Source organism: Haplochromis burtoni, unplaced genomic scaffold (assembly GCF_018398535.1).
Source record: "Haplochromis burtoni strain Fernald_Lab_line unplaced genomic scaffold, NCSU_Asbu1 Contig_186, whole genome shotgun sequence".
Lineage (NCBI taxonomy): Eukaryota > Metazoa > Chordata > Actinopteri > Cichliformes > Cichlidae > Haplochromis > Haplochromis burtoni.
Genome location: NW_024582547.1, coordinates 1,030,926 through 1,051,380, shown reverse-complemented (window position 1 = coordinate 1,051,380; position 20,455 = coordinate 1,030,926). Strand labels below are relative to the sequence as shown.

Sequence of the window (20,455 nt, the reverse complement as noted above, 5' to 3'; positions counted from 1 at the left end):
CTGTGGGGGAGTGGGGGGGCTCATTAGGGGATGGAACAATTTTGAGTTTGTACTCAAGAAATGATTTCTTGAATATATTAGCTGTGTATATGGGAAATTTCAGAATCAGTTCAGTAGATCATGGTGATAATCTCGCTTCTTGGAAAGAAAATGTCATGTCGTTAAGCGTACACGTAACCTTGTGAAGGGGAGGGAGTGGATGGATGTGCCTGGCAATCGTGTTCAAACCTACAGGTCTTATCAGGCCATTCAGTTGCCTGCTTGGAAAGATATTCAAATGGTGTATTCATAGTCTCAGGAGACAGAATAAGATGATTGTCTTCTGGGAATTCTTGCTGCTGGGAATCCACCTCAGTAGGATTTTTTTTAGAAAACAGCCACTAGTCATCGGTACCTCACAGTCTGGTTTTTCCACCAAACACTTCAGAACACTAGTTGACAAATAGTTTCTAGGGACACGTGATGCTCACTTCACTAAAAAGCCTTTGATAGTTCTTGAGATTGAGGCCCACAACAGTGTAGGAAATGATGAGTGGAAATGTTCCTTCCTCTTCTTTTTGATATATCGTGCTGTTCACCTTCTCATTCTTAAAAACAATACCATCTCCTTCCTTTTCATGACATCCATATTTTGTTTAGCTTAGGGAAATAACTTCTAACTGTCCCAATCATATTTCCCTGAAATTTACGGTTATTCTACAGTGATTTTTTTGCACTTGTATGTCAGCAGTAGTACTTGCATGTTTTAACACCACCCAGTCTGCCTGCTCAGATTTGTCATGTTTTGAAGTGTTTCAGGTTTCCTTTACATGCTAGAGTAAGAGCGAACTGTGGAAAAGGGGCCCCTTGGCGTGTAGATTTGTAGAGGAAGTGCTGGTTCAAAAGGTTAGCAGCATTCCCATTTGAAGAGGAAGCGTTCAAGGTGAGGAGAATGGATCTCTCGGGGAGAAGGAGTGAACCAAAAATCCTTTCATCAGTCTAAGGATCTATTTGGGAAAGAGTAAGCATTTTCAGTGGCCCCTGGTTGACCTCTGCTTGGCTGAGTCTTTTCAGCATGTGCTGTCTTGAATGGCATTAAAATAAATTTGCGCTTGCCTCTGTTACCTAACTGGCAGTGTATATGTTGGTATGCATGTTGGACCTCTTTGTCCTGCTCATTAAAACTAATATCGACAGCTCGGCCAGCTGGCCAATTACTTATGCTACACAAATGTACAGGATAAAATGCGCCTGGCAACATACATCATGAATGCAAATGAAATGTTTAAAGGCTTAACAACAAGTACATGCCGCAGAGCATGATTGAAAGTGGCCATTTCAAAGCCTGTATCAGCAAATTAATGGGAAATAAATTATACTGATTGACTTTAACATATGGTAGATTGCTTTTTGAAGTATTAAGGATTAGGCTATAGCTGAGGCAGTGAATGGGAGTTATATGATTGAACTGCAGCAAAAGTTTTAAATTAGTGTAGAGTGGGTGATGGTGTATAAGCTCAGTTTCTGTCTGGAGAACAGAAAAAAGAATGAGGGTCTTTAACTGCACTGTATATTTCTTGTAGCTGTTTTGTCTGAGGATTTATTACACTTGTTTTGACTGAACATGGCTGCTGACTGTTGGTGGAACTGATCTTTATGCTTTTAGCTGGCTAGCTAACATTTTAACAGGTCTGAGTACCTTGAGAATTCACCTAGCTTTATTTGAAGGTCTTTGTGTAAAGACCACGCACATGTCTTCAATGCAAATCAGAAAATTAAAAAATACACATATATTTGGGACAGTACAATAAGAAAGTGCTATTTCTCCCACTTAGATGCTTCAGATCATCAAACAGATTTTAATATTAGACATACAGACGATTGATGCTATTTTCAGTGAACGTAGCTGTTGATGCTAGTTGGAATTGCTGCTGATGTTGTAGCTGCATCTTTAAATCTGGAGTTGTCTTATGTAAACATTGTTATGTTCTTCGCTGGCTTGCTAACCAAAGCTCTGAGAACATTCAGAAGTCACTTAGCTCTATTTGAACTTGGTGGTCACTCATCCAAACTGGATAGCTGCCTGTCTGTTAATCTAGAATCTTGTTTTCTGTTTCTACACATGTTAAATGCAAGATACAAGGTGTGTGTGGAGGATTTAGAGTTGGTTAGTCTACCTGACAGAGGTGGGGTCAGTTGTAAAAGTAAAGCACATTACTTTTATTGGTAGGCAGTAATAAAGCTCATTCTGCATTCTTTGGACCTCATTTAATCTAACAGCTAACTAAATCACATGCTAGCTCACCAGCATTCAGCAAAAAAACAGCAACAAGATATCATGAAACATTTTCTAAAGGGGTCACAGTTGGATATGGACAATGGTTGCAAAACAAAACATTGTATCTTAAAGTCACTGCATATATCTGTGTCATAAACTGCATACAAAAGATGAAAATAGCATTTAGTTTCTGGACTCAATGCTAGCAAGCTTAGTTAGTTAGCTACATCACATAGAAGTAGATAGTACTAAGTAACAGACCAATAATATACTAGCATTTCACCAAAACTGAAAGAACAGACTTCTTGAATGGCCTGCACCACACAGGAAATTCTCAAGTTTATCCCATTAAAAGAACAACTAAAGGTACCAACATGACAAATGCAGTCGAGAGGTCCCAGTGAGAAAGAGACCTAGTAATCAACTTATCTGTCTGATTAATCTTTAACAAAATCAAACAGGTAAGAAATCCCTTAACATTGCATTTTTATGAATTTGTAAAGTTGGGCATTTGGGTACTCGAATCGGCTTGGCTTTTTTTAGTGCCAGCCTCCAGTGGCCAAAAGAGTAACTGCAGTTTTAGGAACTTTTATGAACGTGTGCATTGGTTTTCTTTGTTTTCTTCAGGTTGCACTTGATCTGTGTCTGGTGGATTTTGTCACTTCCCTGCCCCTTCAGTAGACTAGTGGCAGATTATTCTGTCTATTCAATTCAAACTGGACATGAACGCACATATCGCTTCCAAAAATCAAAAATACAGTATAGTACAAGGACGCCTATAAAACTCATTTACCTCTACTGATAACAGCATACAGTACACAACTCAATTTTATTTTATTCTATCCATGTAATGTTTACAAGACTTCCAGCTGTGCCTACTGAAGATACAGGAAGTATGTACAATTTCATCCCATTGCAGTGCAGCTTGTAATGTCTTGATCTTTGTGTTAAACCATCTTTACATGGGACTTTCTTCATTCTAAAAGAAAAGGCCGTCCCAGCTTTTTCAAGCCTGATCTTAAAGAAAAAATGAAAAGTCTACTCAGGTCAGTAAAATGCTAGAAGGAACTTTTCGGTAGTTAGTGTGGATTTAGGATTTTGTTGTCTTCTGGCAAAATATGGTAGTAATCAGCCGTGTTTTTTTCTGTCCAAGTACTTTTAGGGCATTCCAGATGGCTAAGCCGTGAAGCTATTTTGTGGCTCGCTCCACTGATTATCAATACTTAATTATCTGCAATTAGATTAAGAATGGAAACTCCATTATTACTCGCAAACCACGCAAGTTACCATGTGCTGTTCCAGAAATGCTGATAACTCTAACTTACTGCCACTCCTATTGAACTACTTCCCTGTTTCTTGAAGTTCGCACAGGGTGTCAGTTGACAGGAGGAAAAGGGGACTCTGGGTGTCATATGTTGCACTTTAAAAAGATTGGTTATGTGATAGCATGTTTTCCTCTAAATAAAACAGGGTAATTTGATGTCAGATGAACGATGGTCAACTAATGCAACGAGTAGAAGAGGTAATTATAGGAGAAAACGCAGTATAGTGTTTCGCTTTTATTAGGGTGCCAGTAGAAGCCAAAAATAATCCCCAATCAGCCAGTGTAATTGAGTGTGTCACACCAGGCTGCCACTCCCTTCCCCTGACAGGCAGGCACACACAGGCGGCACAATGCCGTCATACAACCTTTCTTCCATTTCAGCCTTGCAGCTCTCCTTGGCAGAGGTGAAAACTCCAGCGGGAAGGCAGGAGTGCACAGCAAAGAGAAAGGCGGTCTTTATTGCAGATGCCAACATCAGCAGCGCCCAAAGCCAGCGTGTATAGACAGAGGTGCTGCCTGTCCTTCACAGCCTCAGTTTGTATATGTGTGTGTATGTTCTACATCACAGAAAAAGGGGCGGGAAAGGAGCCGTCTACCACTCACACTAACCAGAACTAGAGCCGTGCTTCTCTGGAAGTCTGTCGGTGTAGAGTAGTAGTAGCGTCAGCCGGTGCCCTGCTGCCACAGGTTGTCTGGACTTGTCAATGAACAGTCTAGCTGGGTCACCCTAGGTCGAGACAGGCCTCTGTCCTTACTTGAGCTTCTCTACAATGAAGGTAGGTTCATGTTCTCAGCGTAATCTTGCCGTGGCTTTAGTTTGTCTTTAAACCTCTGGTGTCTTTGGTTTTCTTCGTGTCAACAGTCGTACAGCATGCGTGCTTCACAGAGAACGAATTTTCTCTTCTGTTTTCATTTTCTGTCTTTAATACAGAATGACATTTCATTTCTTTGTTAGTTTAAGGTCCTGATTATTTCCATTTCTTGTCCTGTATCATCTGTGACATTTTGGGAACTATCCTGTTAGGCCTGAACCAGATGGGTTTCGTCTCTTCTCCTGGTTGATAATAGAGCACCCACACACCCCCACTCCACCACCACCACCTCCATCATTTGTGTCTTGCAGCAGATGATGTACAGGTGCTTCTCCTGAGCCTCTGAATCGTTTCCCTTGTCTGGATAAAATGCCCTTGAAACCAGCAGGGGCAGCAGGCAAATCCATAACCTGTCATGACCGCTCAGCCAGGATCTCAGACTGCATAATTTTGGCCTGATGGTCCTGCTCAGAGCGGACAGCGGAGGGTGCTGCCCATCAGTCACTTTGGCAGCAGTGCTGCCCACTCGGTGCCAGCGATGAGCAATGGATAGTAGAGAAGGGACATAAAGAGAAAGGGGAGGTGATCCAAGGGACCCGTGAAGGGTATTCTGCCGTCATCAGTTTCTCTCATTTCCTGTGGCCTGGCAGAAAACAAAGAAGTTTGTCTTCAGTTTGTAAAATCTAAACCATAAACTTTTACTAAACTTGACTTTGTAGTTCTATTGCCTAAAATTAACCAAAGAACGACTGAAAATTGGAAAAGACTTGAAAGTCAGTCTTGTATGCGACGTCCTGTGTTTTAGCCATCCATCCATGTCTGTTTCCCTTTATGCCCTTTATCCCAACAGCATTCTCACCAACCAGTCAAATTCTGCAGACACTACAATGCAGTTTTTCAGAATTTCACTTATCAGTGTTTATTACCTGTATGCAAACTGATATTTAATTTGCCTGTAAAGGGTGTAAATGTGCAGTCTATAAAAGCTAAGTTAAAAGTTGCAACAGAAGGACACAGCTTCTTCATAAGCGTGTGGAAGCTTCAGGGAAAAGGAAACTTGGCAGCGCGTCTCTGCTCCACCTAGAATTAAATCCCATTTCACTAGTTTGACACACCTGGTACCAGGAAGCAACTTTCACATTCAGAGGTTACTGAATACCAAAGCTCAGTCTACTGATTCACTTCTAAGGTGTTTGCTTAGCCGTTGTTGCTTTCGATTTTATACAGTCTCAAGCCATTTGATAGTTAGTGTGGGTGGGTAATACCAAACCACAGTGGGTTGAAACTTTGACTTTCCCTCTTCTCTCTTCTTCCAAGACTTGTTCATTTTAAAAGAACATTATCATAACATGCAAAAAATGCAAGGCTTTAGTGGAACAAGGTAGCAGATGTTAGTTTCATATGCAGCAACTTCTTATAGGTTGAAACTTGTGTGAGTATGCCACCTGACATCAGAACTTTAGATAAGAATTTCAAAAACAAGCACAGTCAATAATGATGATCGGCACATCACTGGTTGTTAGTAGTTACACTTTGATTTGCTGTGAACTGACCAGTGGACAATAACTGGATTGGGTAAAAATTTTGGAAGAAATAAAAATTGCTTTTATGCACAAGGCAAATGAGGAAAGTCAAAATTGTCCCAGTAAAGTGCGGACTGAGTGTTTCAGCGTCCTTGTTGTGAACCGTGTTCCTATCCTGTTTCAGTTTATCTGAAGTCAACGCGCCTTGTTTTTTTTATTCCCCTTGGTACTTTTGCATTTTCCCGTCACGCATAGCCAGTGTCCAGCCATTCTCAGACTCAAACTGAGCACACTCAGCCAGCCGCTCTGCCTGGAATAGAAAAATGTTTATGAATACTAATGAAGCAGCAGCAGCTTTACAGAGAGCGCCTCAGTTTTACGCCACTGCAAGATGCTCATCTGTTTTTACTGCAAACTAAACGTGTCAGGATCTGCCATGTGTTCTGTGTGAGACACCGACACGATGAGCTTCAGTAAATGTTATCTACTGTCATTTGGTTGGATGAAATCTGATTGTTTTTTCTTTTGTTTTTCTTAATGGAAAAAAATCTGTAAAAAAGAATGACGAGACAGCATCACCATCTGTGGGGGACATCTGAAAAATACTTCCTGTCTTGAATCACCTGATAGCATCATGGTTTGGGTGGATTGAATGCACAGACATTACAACAACAAATACTGAAGATAGGATGCGGTTCTAAAAGCTCAGCCCTGTTTTGGAACACATACATAAAGTAGAACTTAACACCATGCACGGACTTATACCCGAGAGTGACACTGATTGATTTTAGAATCTGAGGCAGCGATAAATCTTGTTTACTAGAGCTGGGAATAAACCTGTCTGGCTTGATTAACAGATATGTGTGGTTTATTAAAACTTTGGTTTTATTTAAGTAATACTGGAAACCTTTAGCAGATTTGAAAAGATTTTAAAATATAGTTGGATTGGTTTAGTCAAACTTCTACTGATGAGAAAATAAAAATAAATCAACCAGGGTCAAATAATCTTGACTTTTACTATAAACACTTTATCTGAACAGATTAAACCTTTACAGTGGCCTTAAATGTCATATTATATTAAAAAGTATTATTTGTATTTGTTAATGTAGAAAGTAACATCAGCAAGTTGTTGCAAGTGCAAGCATATCACTGTGAATTTATGTGATCGGCTATCTGCCACGACTGGGCAGCCTCCCTGAGCCTGGTTCTGCCGAAGGTTTCTTCCTGTTAAAAGGGAGTTTTTCCTTCCCACTGTCACCAAAGTGCTTGCTCATAAGGGGTCATATGATTGTTGGGTTTCTCTATGTATGTGTTATTGTGAGGTCTACCTTACAATATAAAGCACCTTGAGGTGACTGTTGTTGTGATTTGGCGCTGTATAAATAAAATTGAATTGAATTGAATTGAATTATGTGACCTCTGCAAGGAAGATCCCAAACTGAGTAAAACTGACGTCAACTGTTTTTGAGAAATATATTAATTTGTTTTCTACATAAGAGCAAAGTAAGAGAATATTTCTTTTATTCTCTAAGAGAGGCCTACATTGTATCCTGGTGAGTGCTGCAGAACCACTGATCCAGCATCCATCACTGTGTTCATAGCTCTTAAAAGTGAAACGATACATGATAAGACTCGGGTTGTAATAACGTCCTGTGATGCTGCTCAATATTTACTTCTCCCTGTGCTGCTGTGAGTTAACGGTTTGGTATTAGAGCTCATGGGCAGCTCAGATACAGGATGGAGGAAGAGTTATGGCTTGAGGATTAGAGGAGATAAGCTAAATAACTGCGTGGTGGTCGGAGGAGCTACAACAGCAGAGCATAAACGTGAACAGATATTATTCCATAAGGACACCAACAAACCATCAAGTATGTTTTCATCTGCCAGCTCTTGTATCTGCAGTATGTGTATGTTTGTTTCATAGCTTTTAATGGGTGATGCTTTCATGTGAATGTTATTTGTTTTTAAGTAATGTGGGCTGTGCGCTGCATGTGCTCTGTTGCTGGCTAGGAGCAACATGACCAGCACAGAGCATGAGAACCAGCGGTTAGTTAAGTTAATCCTCCCTCTCTCGTTCTCTGTCTCTCTCTCTCATGAAGAGGCTTGAGGCTGAGAGGGCAGGGCCACCGCCTCCCCGTGAAGGCCACACGTGGGTGGGTTCTGTGCTCAGGGATTACAGGGCTGAAGTGGAGCCAAACAGCTTTAGAACGGGCAGCCAGACGCCCTGTCTGCTTTCTGGGTTGGGCATGAGGAGCGCTCAGTTTGGGTTGTGGGTGGTGTGACCAGCTCCAACAGAGCACAAGGGCCTGGATCTTTGTTTTCACTTCTACATGAACGTATTCCCTAGCGTCTGTAAACAGGAGATAATTAGGAATGAGCTGGTACTTGTGAAAATATGCTACAGCTTCTGCTCCAAGTCGGTGTAGGTTAATGGAAAAACAGCTTTTATGGCTCCACTGAATTTTTGAAATGGTGCCTGTTTGTGTACGTTTAGTTCTGACCCATAATTAAAGTGAAGTGGCTTGTAAAAAGAATCAGTTCAAATCTCATATTTCTAACTATAACAAAGACATTCTCAACTCTGAAAATATTTTTACTTCCTGAGTCACATCAGTGTTTCCCATAGAATTAGACTTTGTTGTGGTGGTAACGGGGGGGAGGGAGTGCACCGCAGACCATGCTTATTGTATAGCAACTGCAAACAAGGTTGTGTTTTACTCTTTGTGAAATCTTCCAAGCACCTTGAAAAGTGAGTTTTCCTTCTTTCTCCCCCACCCTGCATCTCTGAAACACCAGGATTTGATTTTAACTTATTCTCTTCAAACATTTTTACATGTATGAAAACAGCTTGGTAGAAAAACTGGGGGAAAAAGGTGATTCGTTGCTGTAACCGAATGAGGTCAGCTGCTGATAAAATGAAAAGAAAATATTTTTAGAAGGTCAAGATCATATTCTCACGAATCACATTCAATGGAAGAGCTGTTATTTCTACCATACCTCTATGGTTCCTGCTGAATCACCTCGAGTGTGTCAAAACAATGCCTCAACTTTCAGGCACTCAAGTGTGGCAAGTGATCTGGTGATTAGCCGGGATTGTGTTGGTTTGGCTAAAAATCTCCTGAAAAGCTCTAAGCCAGCACACAAGTGCACTGTGGCACTGCTCTGGGTTCTCAGAAATTACAGTAGAGCTCAACATTGACAGTCTCACCCTAGAAGATGAATTCTTGGTGAATGTCAGACAAAAAGAAGATGTACTCTCTGAACATTCAGCCACTATCCGGCCTGGAAACCTCGGGCCCTTCAACCCAATCGTAGCTGGAGGAACAGCTCTCATAACCAGTGATGCAACATTTGAGTCTGTTTGAAACAGAAGCTGATATTTGTTCTCTGTGCGAGAGCGCAACTCATCAGAATAGAACTTACAGGAAGTAAACAGAAACTAAAAATAGCAGCTCCGTGGCTGTGACCAAGCTTCCTTAAGTTTTTCAGATGTGTCTGTAAAAATGTTTCCCTGCTATGCGGGTTATCTAACTGTCAGGTTATTTAACTAGCAATGATCTAACACAGGGAAAAGCATCAGGCCCCCAGATCTTTAAAGCTGATGATCTCATTATTTGATGCCACTTATTCATCACCTCTCCCTGTGAAAAATGTCTCTCCTCTGAGACTCTGCCTAGTGAATCCGGGTAAGCTCCCTGAGCTTCTAATCAGTGCTGCTGTTGTTTTAAACCACAGATCAGAGCATCTGGGGAAGGTGGACATGCAGACACATTTGTCTCCAGGTACCCGACTCACACAGACTGCTCAATTTACTTACCAAGTGAAGCAGAAAATGTAGTGTCTGTCAATGACTCTATTTTTGCCCCCGCTGGTGTCTCGTGCAGTATGTGAAATGTGCCACACTCACACAGCTGTGGGTGTGGCATGTTGTCATCCTGGCTGTATAAGGAGGTGTTGGTAGTGAGAAGAGCTAAGGTTTGCCTGCCGTAGACGGAGACTGAAGTGTGTGTAAGACGAGAGTAAGATCTGGTCGTTATAGTTGGACCGGAGCTGTCACACCCTCCGTCCTCAGCGCTGAGGAACTGGAAGTGATATAGGGATTAATACAAGGACAAGGAGCACTGCTGTTCCCACTTTGGAGTCTAGACAGAGTGTGACAGGTGTGTCTGTAACTCAAGCCCTTAAAAGAGCCATCCTGTGATGAGTTGTCACTCTTTAAACTCGCTTTGAATGCACTCAATTGGAACTGTTCGGCTGTTTGAAAAAGACCAGCTGCTTTATGAATTCCTCCGTGTGCTTTTGTGTCGGATCAATAAAGGGTAAACACACGAGGACGCGCATACCAGTGCAGTGAAAAATGGGAGTTAACTGTAAGCACAGAAAAGCTAGCTTACCTTAAAAAACCGACAACATGTCTGTAAATCAACACATTTGTAATATTAATGTTCTGAGTTATTCCTGTCACATACAGACATTCAGATGATGTGATTCTGCTCACGTAGCTCAAAGGTCACAGGGGGAACCTGATGTAAGGTGGTGTGGGGGAGAAGTAGACAGCACTGGATGAATAATAAGATCTGTTGTGTCATACGTGTTTTAATGGCTCACACAGTGAGTACTAAATTTTGAATTTTATTTTATTTCACAAACTATTGATTGTCTCTTAGTTGTGCTGAAATTTTAATATAAAATTATAGAGTATGTGAAAACTATATCAAGATGTAAATTGGTTAGCTTAAAGTGAGCAATGGTTCAACTTTGGAAATAGCTTGAAGGTCCAGCAATGCTACAGTCACACTAGCTAAAATAGTGTCGGTCAAACATCTTCAAACCGTCTTTGATGCATCGAGACGGCAATAAAGCAAAAGCTGTACCAATCTGCCTGCGATAATACAGTGATTAGGTGTGATATAGCTGTGAATATCTCTTGCCATTGATTGCAAATTTGTTGCGTCTCCATACACAGAAATTCACATTAGTTAACATCTTAGATTAGGGATCCAGCTGGAACCCTAATCTAAGATGAATGAGAGGCAATCAGCAACTTTGCTTTTATATGGAGCAGGCAACACTTAAGATTATTTTAACGTTTTTACCAAGCTGCAGTGTGTTTACGAGTCCTTCCATGTCAGCTTATCGCACTGTCTCAAACTCATCTGGGAGGTAAGAATACATCCCATCTCTGTTAACTACTGTACTGTAATTGCTGTCACGATAGAGATGCGAGAGACCAAAATAACCCAAGGTCTGATCAAAGGCAGCTGGCTCCAACTGTCCCTCTCTGCATTCAAGCAGAGTGTGTGTTAAATGCTGCTGCTCTACCTTAAGCTGCGCAGTCATGATTAAAGCTAAAGGAGAACCAGGTTCCCCCGGCGATGTTCAGTGGGGGTGAATACTTTAATTAATAAATAATGACTCAGCCAGTGACGGGGACTTTGCGGGATTTTCAGATCTTATCCAGGTTTTTGCATCACTTGAGCTCAGTTCAGACCCGTTTTAGTTCAATATTCTTCTGCTGTGAAAACATTTCTGCTGCTAGCTGAGCTTCCCTTGTGTACCACAGGTAGCAGTAATGAATGCTAAACTCTTATCACTACACTCTGCTGCACCATATATAAAACCTCAATAAGGGAGACGTTTTGTCGTCTTTTCTAAGTTCTGTAATGGCTTATTCACCTCATACTCTATCTTTATTTTTACCTTTGACTTATTGTATTCAGGATTATTTTCCATTATTCTTTGTTTCCTTGAGGGGAAATAGGATATAAGATGTGTAACCAGAGAGGCCTTACAGTCCCAGCTACCACTGTTAGCTGTCTTATCACACTGCTTTACTATATGTGGTTGATATAATCTTTGGTCCACACCCATCTTTTTTTTTGGGGGGGGGGAGGTAATGATGTCATGAACCGGAAGTGGAGGGGCCCTCCTCAGGGCTTTGGTTTATGTGGTTGAGGTGGGAACATCATCAGCACAAAGATGCAAAGAGTTGTGAGTCAAACATTCCCTCTAAACTCGGATTGTTTGTTTAAAGGATGGTTGAGCTAGTCAGCTGGCTGAGCAGCTGTTCCTTGGGTAATGTTGGCTGGAAAGCTGTGGCTGTGATACTATCTTCTAATGCACACTTTCAAGGCCTTTGATCAGCAGTCCTAGAGAGCTGATTATCAGGTGCTGATTAAAGCTGAACGTTGGGCAGATCTACTGAGGTGAACTGATATTAATGCAGTCCCAACTCCAGCTAAAACGCTATATCCAGGGTTTTTTTTCCCAGGCCTCATCCTAACTGCAGTTCTCTCTCACCACCAGAGTTTTCTCCCTCTCTGTCCAGTTTTAACTTCTTGCCCCTTCCTGTTAAAGACCCTCCAAATCCATGGGACACCAGTGCCCCCGCTGCCACACGACCCAGTTTTCCTCTGGAGGAATTCCCTCCCTCTTCCTGCGAACGCCCCTCCTCACAAGCCGAGAAGGGAGGCCAGAGCTTTAGTGGAGAAGAGTTGAAGGAGAGGGGAGCCGTCCTCTGTCAGAACACAGCACAGTCAGCCAGCAAATGAACATTTAGCCCAGGGATGGAGTAAGCGAGGTCAGGGCGGTGATGGGTCTAGAGTAGGGGCTCGCAGGGTAACATGTGGTGTCTGCAGTGTGCCTCTGACAGGACTCAGTCCTTACTGGAGCTGGAGTCATACAGCTGGTAAGTGTGTGCGTGCTTGCTCTGAGTCTTTTAATAGCTGCTGGACACGTACTTAGCTTCTGATTTGGCTCTGAACGGGTCTCGTGATGCAGCTTGAACATTTCACTAATGGCAGCTGCTGTATTTAGGGGCCACTGCCAGCTCAATTGAAAAAGCATTAATAAATGTCCAACAAAACTGCTGGTACTGCTTATTAGATGAATTGCATTTAATGAAGTAGATTTTTGTGCCAGGGTGTAGCTGCTGATGAAGAAGCCCGCTTTGCATGAAAGCCTTTGATTTTCCCACTGAGTGCCAAGCAAGTGAATGCAGCTGACTCATATTTTACTGTTCCCAACTCAGTGCCCTCTAACTCAGGTTTCATCAAGTTAGGCTTAATCAGCTCACGATGAAACGTACAAGTCAGCGTGGATGCACGGCAAACGTGTGAGTGGCAGGTCGCAGTAATTAATTCATCACTGCAGAGTGTCACAGTGAGAAGAGACTCTGGTTTTTGAAGAAGTCACACAGCAGCACAGGGAGGATGTCTCCAGGGGAGGTGGTGACACCAGCACTGTCCTTGCATCACCTGCCCTCCCTCCCCCTCCCTCCCCCTCCACTTGCTCTGACACACCAGCGCCCGCTACCAACACATCATTAAAATTCTATCAGGCCGCAATTTATGCACTGTCATGGGACTCTGAGGCACTTTGTGAGTTTCTGATTCGAAACGGCAGCTGTAATGAAACAAGAGGGAAGGTGCACCCTGGAGGAAATGTGGGTGTGATTGTTTGTGTTAAGACTTCACATTTTAACACCACATCTGGCACCTCTGCTGGACGGCAGGACCTCTAAACGTCAGGAAGAGGTTAATATTCTGAAATGGTGAAAAGAGTTGCGTAATGTCTTCAGTGGCTCCAGTGGAGTTTTCTGAAACCTGAGATTTGCGACGTCATTGGAGTAATGTTAGCTTGAACCAGGAGACTGAAGTTTTATCATGGAAAGCGGAAGAAGCGGCTGTTTATAAAACAGGGCGGGTCTAATGTGAAGAGCGTCTCACCGATTCAGCCACTCTATAAATAAATCGTTCGCTTTGGACCATTTCTCAAATGGATTTTCCAGACAGGGAAGAAAACAACTCCGAGGCCCTTACGTGATTTTCTGGGGTTGTCGCGATATTATTGGTTTGGATTTGTGTTATACACACGTGGGTGGCTGTTATGTTAATGCTTCCTTACAGCTTGTTACAGACATGCTGAGGATTTCAGAGAACTTTGGCATCTAATTTAGACCAGGCGGTGCAGGAAGTTGGGTATTACGTGTAAGACCTTTGCAGTCCTGTTAAACACTCGTTATCTTATCCTTGACATGAAGGGAGAGCAGTTCTCTGATCTCGGCATCAGACCAATTTCTGCATGTATTTGCAGTCAAACTGACTGTTTTCAAGTGAAATCTGGCAGTAAGGCCCAGTATTATGTATCTGACTCCCTGACATAAGAGGAAGTTACACTTTCTTTACATTTCTTTCCACAGAAATGTAAATACTGTGACGTGCAATGTCTTGTCTCAAAGTGATGCTGAAAAACTGCTTCATGTATGTATTATTTCTAGGCTGGATTATTGTAAATAATTATTATCAGGCTGTCCTAAAACCTCCCTTAAAAGGCTTTAGTTGAGAGTACTGGCAGGGAAAGAGACAGCACATTTCTCCCGTAGGGGATTCTCTTTATTGGCTCCCTGTTAAATTCAGAATTAAGTTTTAAATCCTTCTCGTCACATACAAGGTCTTGAGTAATCAGCCCCAACTAATCTTACAGACCTCATGATGCACTGAGTCTTTCTTCTTTGTTTACCTCTTTTCACACTCTCCCTTTAATCGTTAGTTATCAATAATTAGTGTGTCTTTTGCCCTGTCTCATGTTTCTTCCTGTTAAAAGAGAGTTTTTGCTTCCCACAGTCGCCGAGTTTGATTGTTGGGGTTTTCTCTGTATTATAGTAGGCTCTTTACCTTACAATAGAAAGTGCCTTGAGGTGACTGCTGCTGTGATTTGCCATTATATAAAGAAAATTGAATGGAACTGAATTACGCATGTCTGTCATAGTAACAGTGAAATATCTGCACTCAGATGCAGCTGTTTGTTGAATCAGATTTATTATTAACACATAGTAGAAAAGAGGTTGGATGGATATATAATTCAAACTAAGTATTCTTAAACTAATTTCTAAAATAATCAATGCAAATAAACAAATGCCTGCCGTACAGAGAGTCCTCCTGGGGGAATTCTGCTAAGGATTAGGCTCTGTCACGTGGCTGTTAGGCGTTTGTCAGTTGTCAACTGCATTCGTGTTTGTTCTGCACTGAAACTCATTCAGAAATGTTACTCGGTCTAATGTAGTAATAAGATGGCTGTCAATCACTAAAATATGAGCGGGGTGTTCAGATGTAAGGCTGAAATGTTCCACTGCTAACAGGATAAGTGAAATAGAAAGAGCTACTCTTATGAAAGCAGTTCAATTATTCAACTGGCTGACATTTTGGAAGCTGTAGCAGTGTGTTAGGTTGAAGCCAGATTATAGTTAACACAAGTGGAGTCCCAACACGGTAACACTGATACACTTAGCTTAAACAAATATCAGTGATCCGGGTACTTCCTGCTTCAGTCATGCTCCCCACAGTCGCTGCTGCACCTCAGTTTGTGGTCCAGCACTGATCCAAACACGTACCAAACTGCGGTAGTGGAATTACCTCCATCAGCATCTCAAACATTGGAGGTGCCAATCCCAGTTCTTCCAGCATCTTTATGATATCTCTTTAGCAACAATATGTAGTTACATTCTTTTTAGAAGTTTGCTAGTTAATTGGCTACATGCATAACCTCTATTTTAATATGCACCCATACAGTACTACTGTATGAAGACTGCAGCTATCTAGGAAGGAGATCCTTTTGCGTTTTCTAAAACCTGTCACACTCATTCTTCCTGCTCTGAACAAATCTCTCTCTCCCTCTCTGACTGCTGGGGTACTACTTCATATATGTTGAAATATAAGCAACATACTCTTCAGTCATTCTCATGCAACATAACCAGCTAACTGAAGACATCAGCATGCTGTAAGTGGTTTGAGTTTGGTGCCACATTTCGAGCATGCCAAGCTCTTCTTCCGTCTAACGGAATTGATATTTCCAATTAAACTTCCTCTGCTGGAGCAGATGTATTATGGCCCGCCCTTCAGTCTAATTAAAGGGCTCTCTCTGTCTGATTAGATTAGTTCCTTTAAAAATTAAAAATGTGTTGAGGGTGCACAGGGAAGGGAATGAAAATGCTGAAAGTGGTTTTAAAATGAGCATGAGTGTCCAGCTTGGAGAGCGGGGACGTTTTCTCTAATGAGAGATGTTATCACGTGACAGAGAAACTGTCGTTCATTACAGTGACTTGGCCAAATAAACATTATTGCAAAGTATCCCACGGGAATGTGTGGCCTTCCAAATTTGTTCTAAATGCCACTACTAAGCTATTGTTAATTTTAGGCACATTTTTTTTTCCCCAGTACAAACTTGAGCTTAAAGTTTTGAAGAAGGGAGAAATAGTTAACGTAGCTCCTCTCAGTGTTTAAATATCTGTCGACTCACTCATCTCAAAGTTCACAAACTAACACAACCCTTTTTCTTTTTTTTTTGTTTAAATGTTTTACACAGAGCAAAACAGGAACACAGTAGTTTGTGGTTTCAGGAGAAGTTACACCACAGCTGTTTTTCAGAGTTGTTTAAACTCCATACTAACCATGCAAGGACAGGAGTAGAAAGGTTTCCATGTCAGCGAAGCATTATTGGAACCAAATTGGAATTTGTCCAAAGACTAGACTGAAAGAATAAAATTGCACAAACAAATGTTAGAAATGGACTTCTCAGATTGTGTGGGTCAGAGTAGAGCGGACACCTCCCAGTGTGGAGATGAACACACATTTGGTTCTTTAGAGCATCTGAACAAATGAATCATTTTTCAGATTTATCTCAGGACACCACCAACAAAAAATGTAGCTGTTTTGCTTTGATATGTCATATTTCTCAGCAGAAGTCTAACTTATGTGAATGTAGCCCCATTTAAATATCATCCTCTTCAGAATGATGACAGGAATCATTAGTCTACCGCTTTGACCCTATCCTGGATGTCAAATCTCTTTCCTGTTCAAACTTTTACTTCACCCTTTATTATCTAATTTTGACACATTCTCCCACAGAGATGAGCCTTTCCACCTCACCCATCACACTGATGACAAAAGGAACATTTTTGTTTTAAGAGAAAACTGCTGAAATCTGGTCAAACTGATTATGCATTGTTTTTAAAGTCAGACCCCATCACGTCCTGGCTTGATGAAGCACTGACACATTTCTGTCTCTGACTGACTGTTCAGGTCAGATGGTACACAGCCAACAATAGGCCAACATCCTGCAACATGGATGCCTTGTTTTTTCTGACATTGCCGTTGTGTACTGCTGTGTGAAATTATTTGATAATGAAAAGCATATCTGCTAAGTGTTTCTGGATGTCTCACTCCTCATGCCAGTGCAGTAGTTGGTGTGATCTTTTACAAATCACGATTGCACATGAAGCTATTGGAAACTTTCTGATTTGTGTGATGTCTCAGCCTGGTTGCTGGTTGCTGGTGGACTTGTAAATTTGCTTCCTGAGGGCCGAAAAAGAGAGTCTGTCATGCAGAAATAATTGTTTAGGAGATGCAGATGAAGAGTAACAACCATAATAAACCAAAATATCAAGAATTGGGGAACAAATGTTGCATCCCATTCTTCTGCACTGATACCACAGAGTTTCTTAAACAGCAGTTCTCCACATACAGAAATATGCCTACACACTATGTATAAGCAGCTGGGCTGTCCTTTAAGTACCCCACTTGAGCCAAAACACATCAATGGTCAGAGGCCAAGCTCTAGGCTAATCTATTTTTCAGGCCTCCCCAAAGTGAGACCTCACCAAATAAACCAAAAAAAAGTCATGATATATACCACATGTGGTTCTTAGATGGTGGTGGTGAACAGAGGGGTTCGCAGCCAGCCTTAATGATAGGCGTGTCTTTTTTTTTTTTGTTGATTAGCAATTTAATGTAGTGTTCTGCCTAATTTAGAAGTGAGCTCGACCGCAGTTGACGGCTTACACTAATAGGAAGTAGCAATTGGAGTTGTACTATATTATACCTGTTCTTGTAGTGTTGATTGATATCTTTCACAAAACAATGTAGACACAAAAATTCAGTTAAGCTGTCTCCAGTGGTTGCTGTCTAAATGATTAGTACTGAAGAGCAACTCAGACTCATATGTGAGAACTACAACAAAAGATACAAGTGTAGTTGTGCACCATGATTATTATCCCCACTTCACTGCATATTAAGAGGCCACCAACCTGAGGTGTTCACCAATTGCTTCAGTGTGATCTCCTTCTTGTTGTTTTTGCAACAAATAATTCCATGACTTCATTCACGGGAAAATGGCATGTGCAGAAAGCAAACCAACTGCATGCATGACAAACATTCCACTGTGAACATATCAGCAGTCACCTTTTGTTGGACTGTATTTGCAGTTCAATCAAAACCACGGCATTTAAAGAGAGGCAGCTATTTCATCTGCTGTCATTTATATTTGGCTGTGTAGCTCTGTTCTGGGATCTCCACACATGTGCATACATGGAACACCATAGAGTAAGAGCATCAGCAAGACCCAGTGCAGAACAGAGCAGGAATCAGTGACATGAATCAGCTGGGGTGGAGGGGGATTGCAAAGGGGCATGCAAGCTAATGAACCTTTAGTAGTTGCAGTAATGCTTAAGTAGTAATGCTAGTTTAAAGGATGTAGAGTTTAAAGGATGATTCATGTCGTGGACCTAAAGTCATGTCTCCCAGCTGTAAGTCATTAGAATACCCATCAAAGCTAGCCAAACGTCTTTTTTAAACACCTGTATTAGGCTAACAGGTTTCCTTTAATTTTGTCTCTGCCATTAGTATTTCAGCTCCTTATGGTAAGTTCCCAGTAGATATGCTCTTCCTGTTTTGGTAGCCATCATCATCATACAAGGTGATAAACAGAATTGCATAGTAAATGTGTGACTGATAGGGAACACGCATGTTCTCATTATTATAGCCACTACATTGTGAAATGAACATTTATTCCAAAATGAAGAAGTAAAAAGAGAAGTAAAAGGAAGCCTGCCGATAGCAACTTTAAAGTGAGCCACACAGCTGTCCAGCTGTATGACCGACACGCTGCTGTCACCTGCAACTCTATACTTTGTGTTTTAAGTGTGTAGATAGCAGTGGATAGTATAAGCCGTAAATGAGCAAAAAATGATTTGCAACTATTGGGAGGGAGGAAGTGTAGATTCACTTTGATTCATGATAGATTCAGTTGCCATCTTTTTTTTCTATCGTCAGCAATCCTCATTTCAGCTTCCTTCCTTTTTCATGGAATTTCACACTTTTGACTAAAATGTTTATCTGCAGTCTCATAAGCATTTAATGTCCTTACATTGACATCCAGTCTTGTACAAAGAAAAAGTTTCTTAAATCAAACATTTGTCAGTGGAGAGGAAGATCTCACCACGTCAAACATTCAAAAAGCAGTCAGATCAGTCCTGTAAGGCAGAATCTTTGATTCTTTACAGGAATACTTATGGAGCTGACTTTGAGAACCAAATATATGGTAGGAAATCACAACAGTGTAAGATGTGTGGAGACCAGCTGTATGCTGGGAGAACCGATCTATAGTCTGGAACGAGCCGGTCGGTCATTGCCAGTTTATCCAAACTGATGTTTGAACTTCTGTGAGAGAACAAAGGTCTGTATTGATCTCAATATTCAAGGCACTACTTCCCATGCTTTAATCAGTTCTGACATGGTGCCCCTTTGTTTATAGTAAGATTGGGTTTCTGATAATGTTGTGGTAATTTCAGCATCGGTGGAGTTAAAGTGTGTCTTTAACAGTCAGCTTTTATTCACAGTCATTTCATTTGTTTTAATTAAGACATAGTGCCTCGCTCGTACGGCTGCTTGGGATAGCCTGAGGTTTTTCCTGCTCTGTAAAGAGAATGTGTAAAGACGACAGGCTGCACACTGACTGCTGCTATAAATTCACTCGCTCGCATTTATACCCTGCCAGCAGTATCAAAGTTCACTTTTTCCATCTGTCACGTGCTCTGTGCTGACACACACAAGGGAGTGTGTGCACTCAGGAAAATGACTAAGCAGACTAACTTGGTGTGCTCTCTGTGTGTTTGTGTGCCGCAGTGTGGAAGGTGATGCTCCAGGAACTGAAGTGGGAGCTTCTGTGGACCCTAGTGGTGGCTACAGTTGTGTCCCAGTGACCCACAGCGGCGGGCTCGGCCCCGACCACCTGGACAGCCAGCTCTACGGGCACATCTTGCTGCCAGGCCACCCACGGCCCAGACGGCCCAAGCTTCAGCACTCTCAGTCCATCCTCCGCAAGCAAGCAGAAGAGGAGGCAATCAAGCGCTCCCGCTCGCTGTCAGAGAGCTATGAGCTCTCATCTGACCTACAGGACAAGCAGGTGAGACGGGAAAGGGCCACACTAACTTACATTTGTTAAAACTTAGAGTAATGAGTAGCTTGAACACAGAGGCATTATGAGCAGATGTGTAGTAGATCCTAGTTTTTTGTGGCACATCAAAGGAGAATTATTAGCCAAAACTGCAGTTCCCTGCCAAGGTTTTTCCATTTTTCACTTTCTGACTGATTCATTCTGAAAGTATAAAAACAAAACTTCTGTCAACATTAAAAAAAATTGCAACCTGTTGTATTGTATTCTTATAATGTTTTCATTAGTTTGCTGCCCACCATTATCTATTAGC

General features: G+C 41.7%; 1 protein-coding gene across 11 annotated transcripts in view; it reads left to right on the top strand.

Annotated features, from left to right (window-relative positions):
• The window catches only part of iqsec1b (IQ motif and Sec7 domain ArfGEF 1b), a 239,909-nt gene that overhangs the window by 201,244 nt on the left and 18,210 nt on the right, over positions 1 to 20,455 (top strand). For 9 of the 11 annotated variants that reach the window (XM_014337529.2, XM_014337528.2, XM_042225861.1 and 6 more), the window contains one exon: positions 19,875 to 20,154. In XM_014337529.2, coding sequence (XP_014193015.1) covers positions 19,875 to 20,154 — 280 coding nt within the window. Of the gene's footprint in view, positions 1 to 7,230; positions 12,605 to 19,874; positions 20,155 to 20,455 lie in introns of those variants that run through there. The other 2 variants (XM_014337534.2, XM_042225864.1) reach the window with 1 other exon arrangement.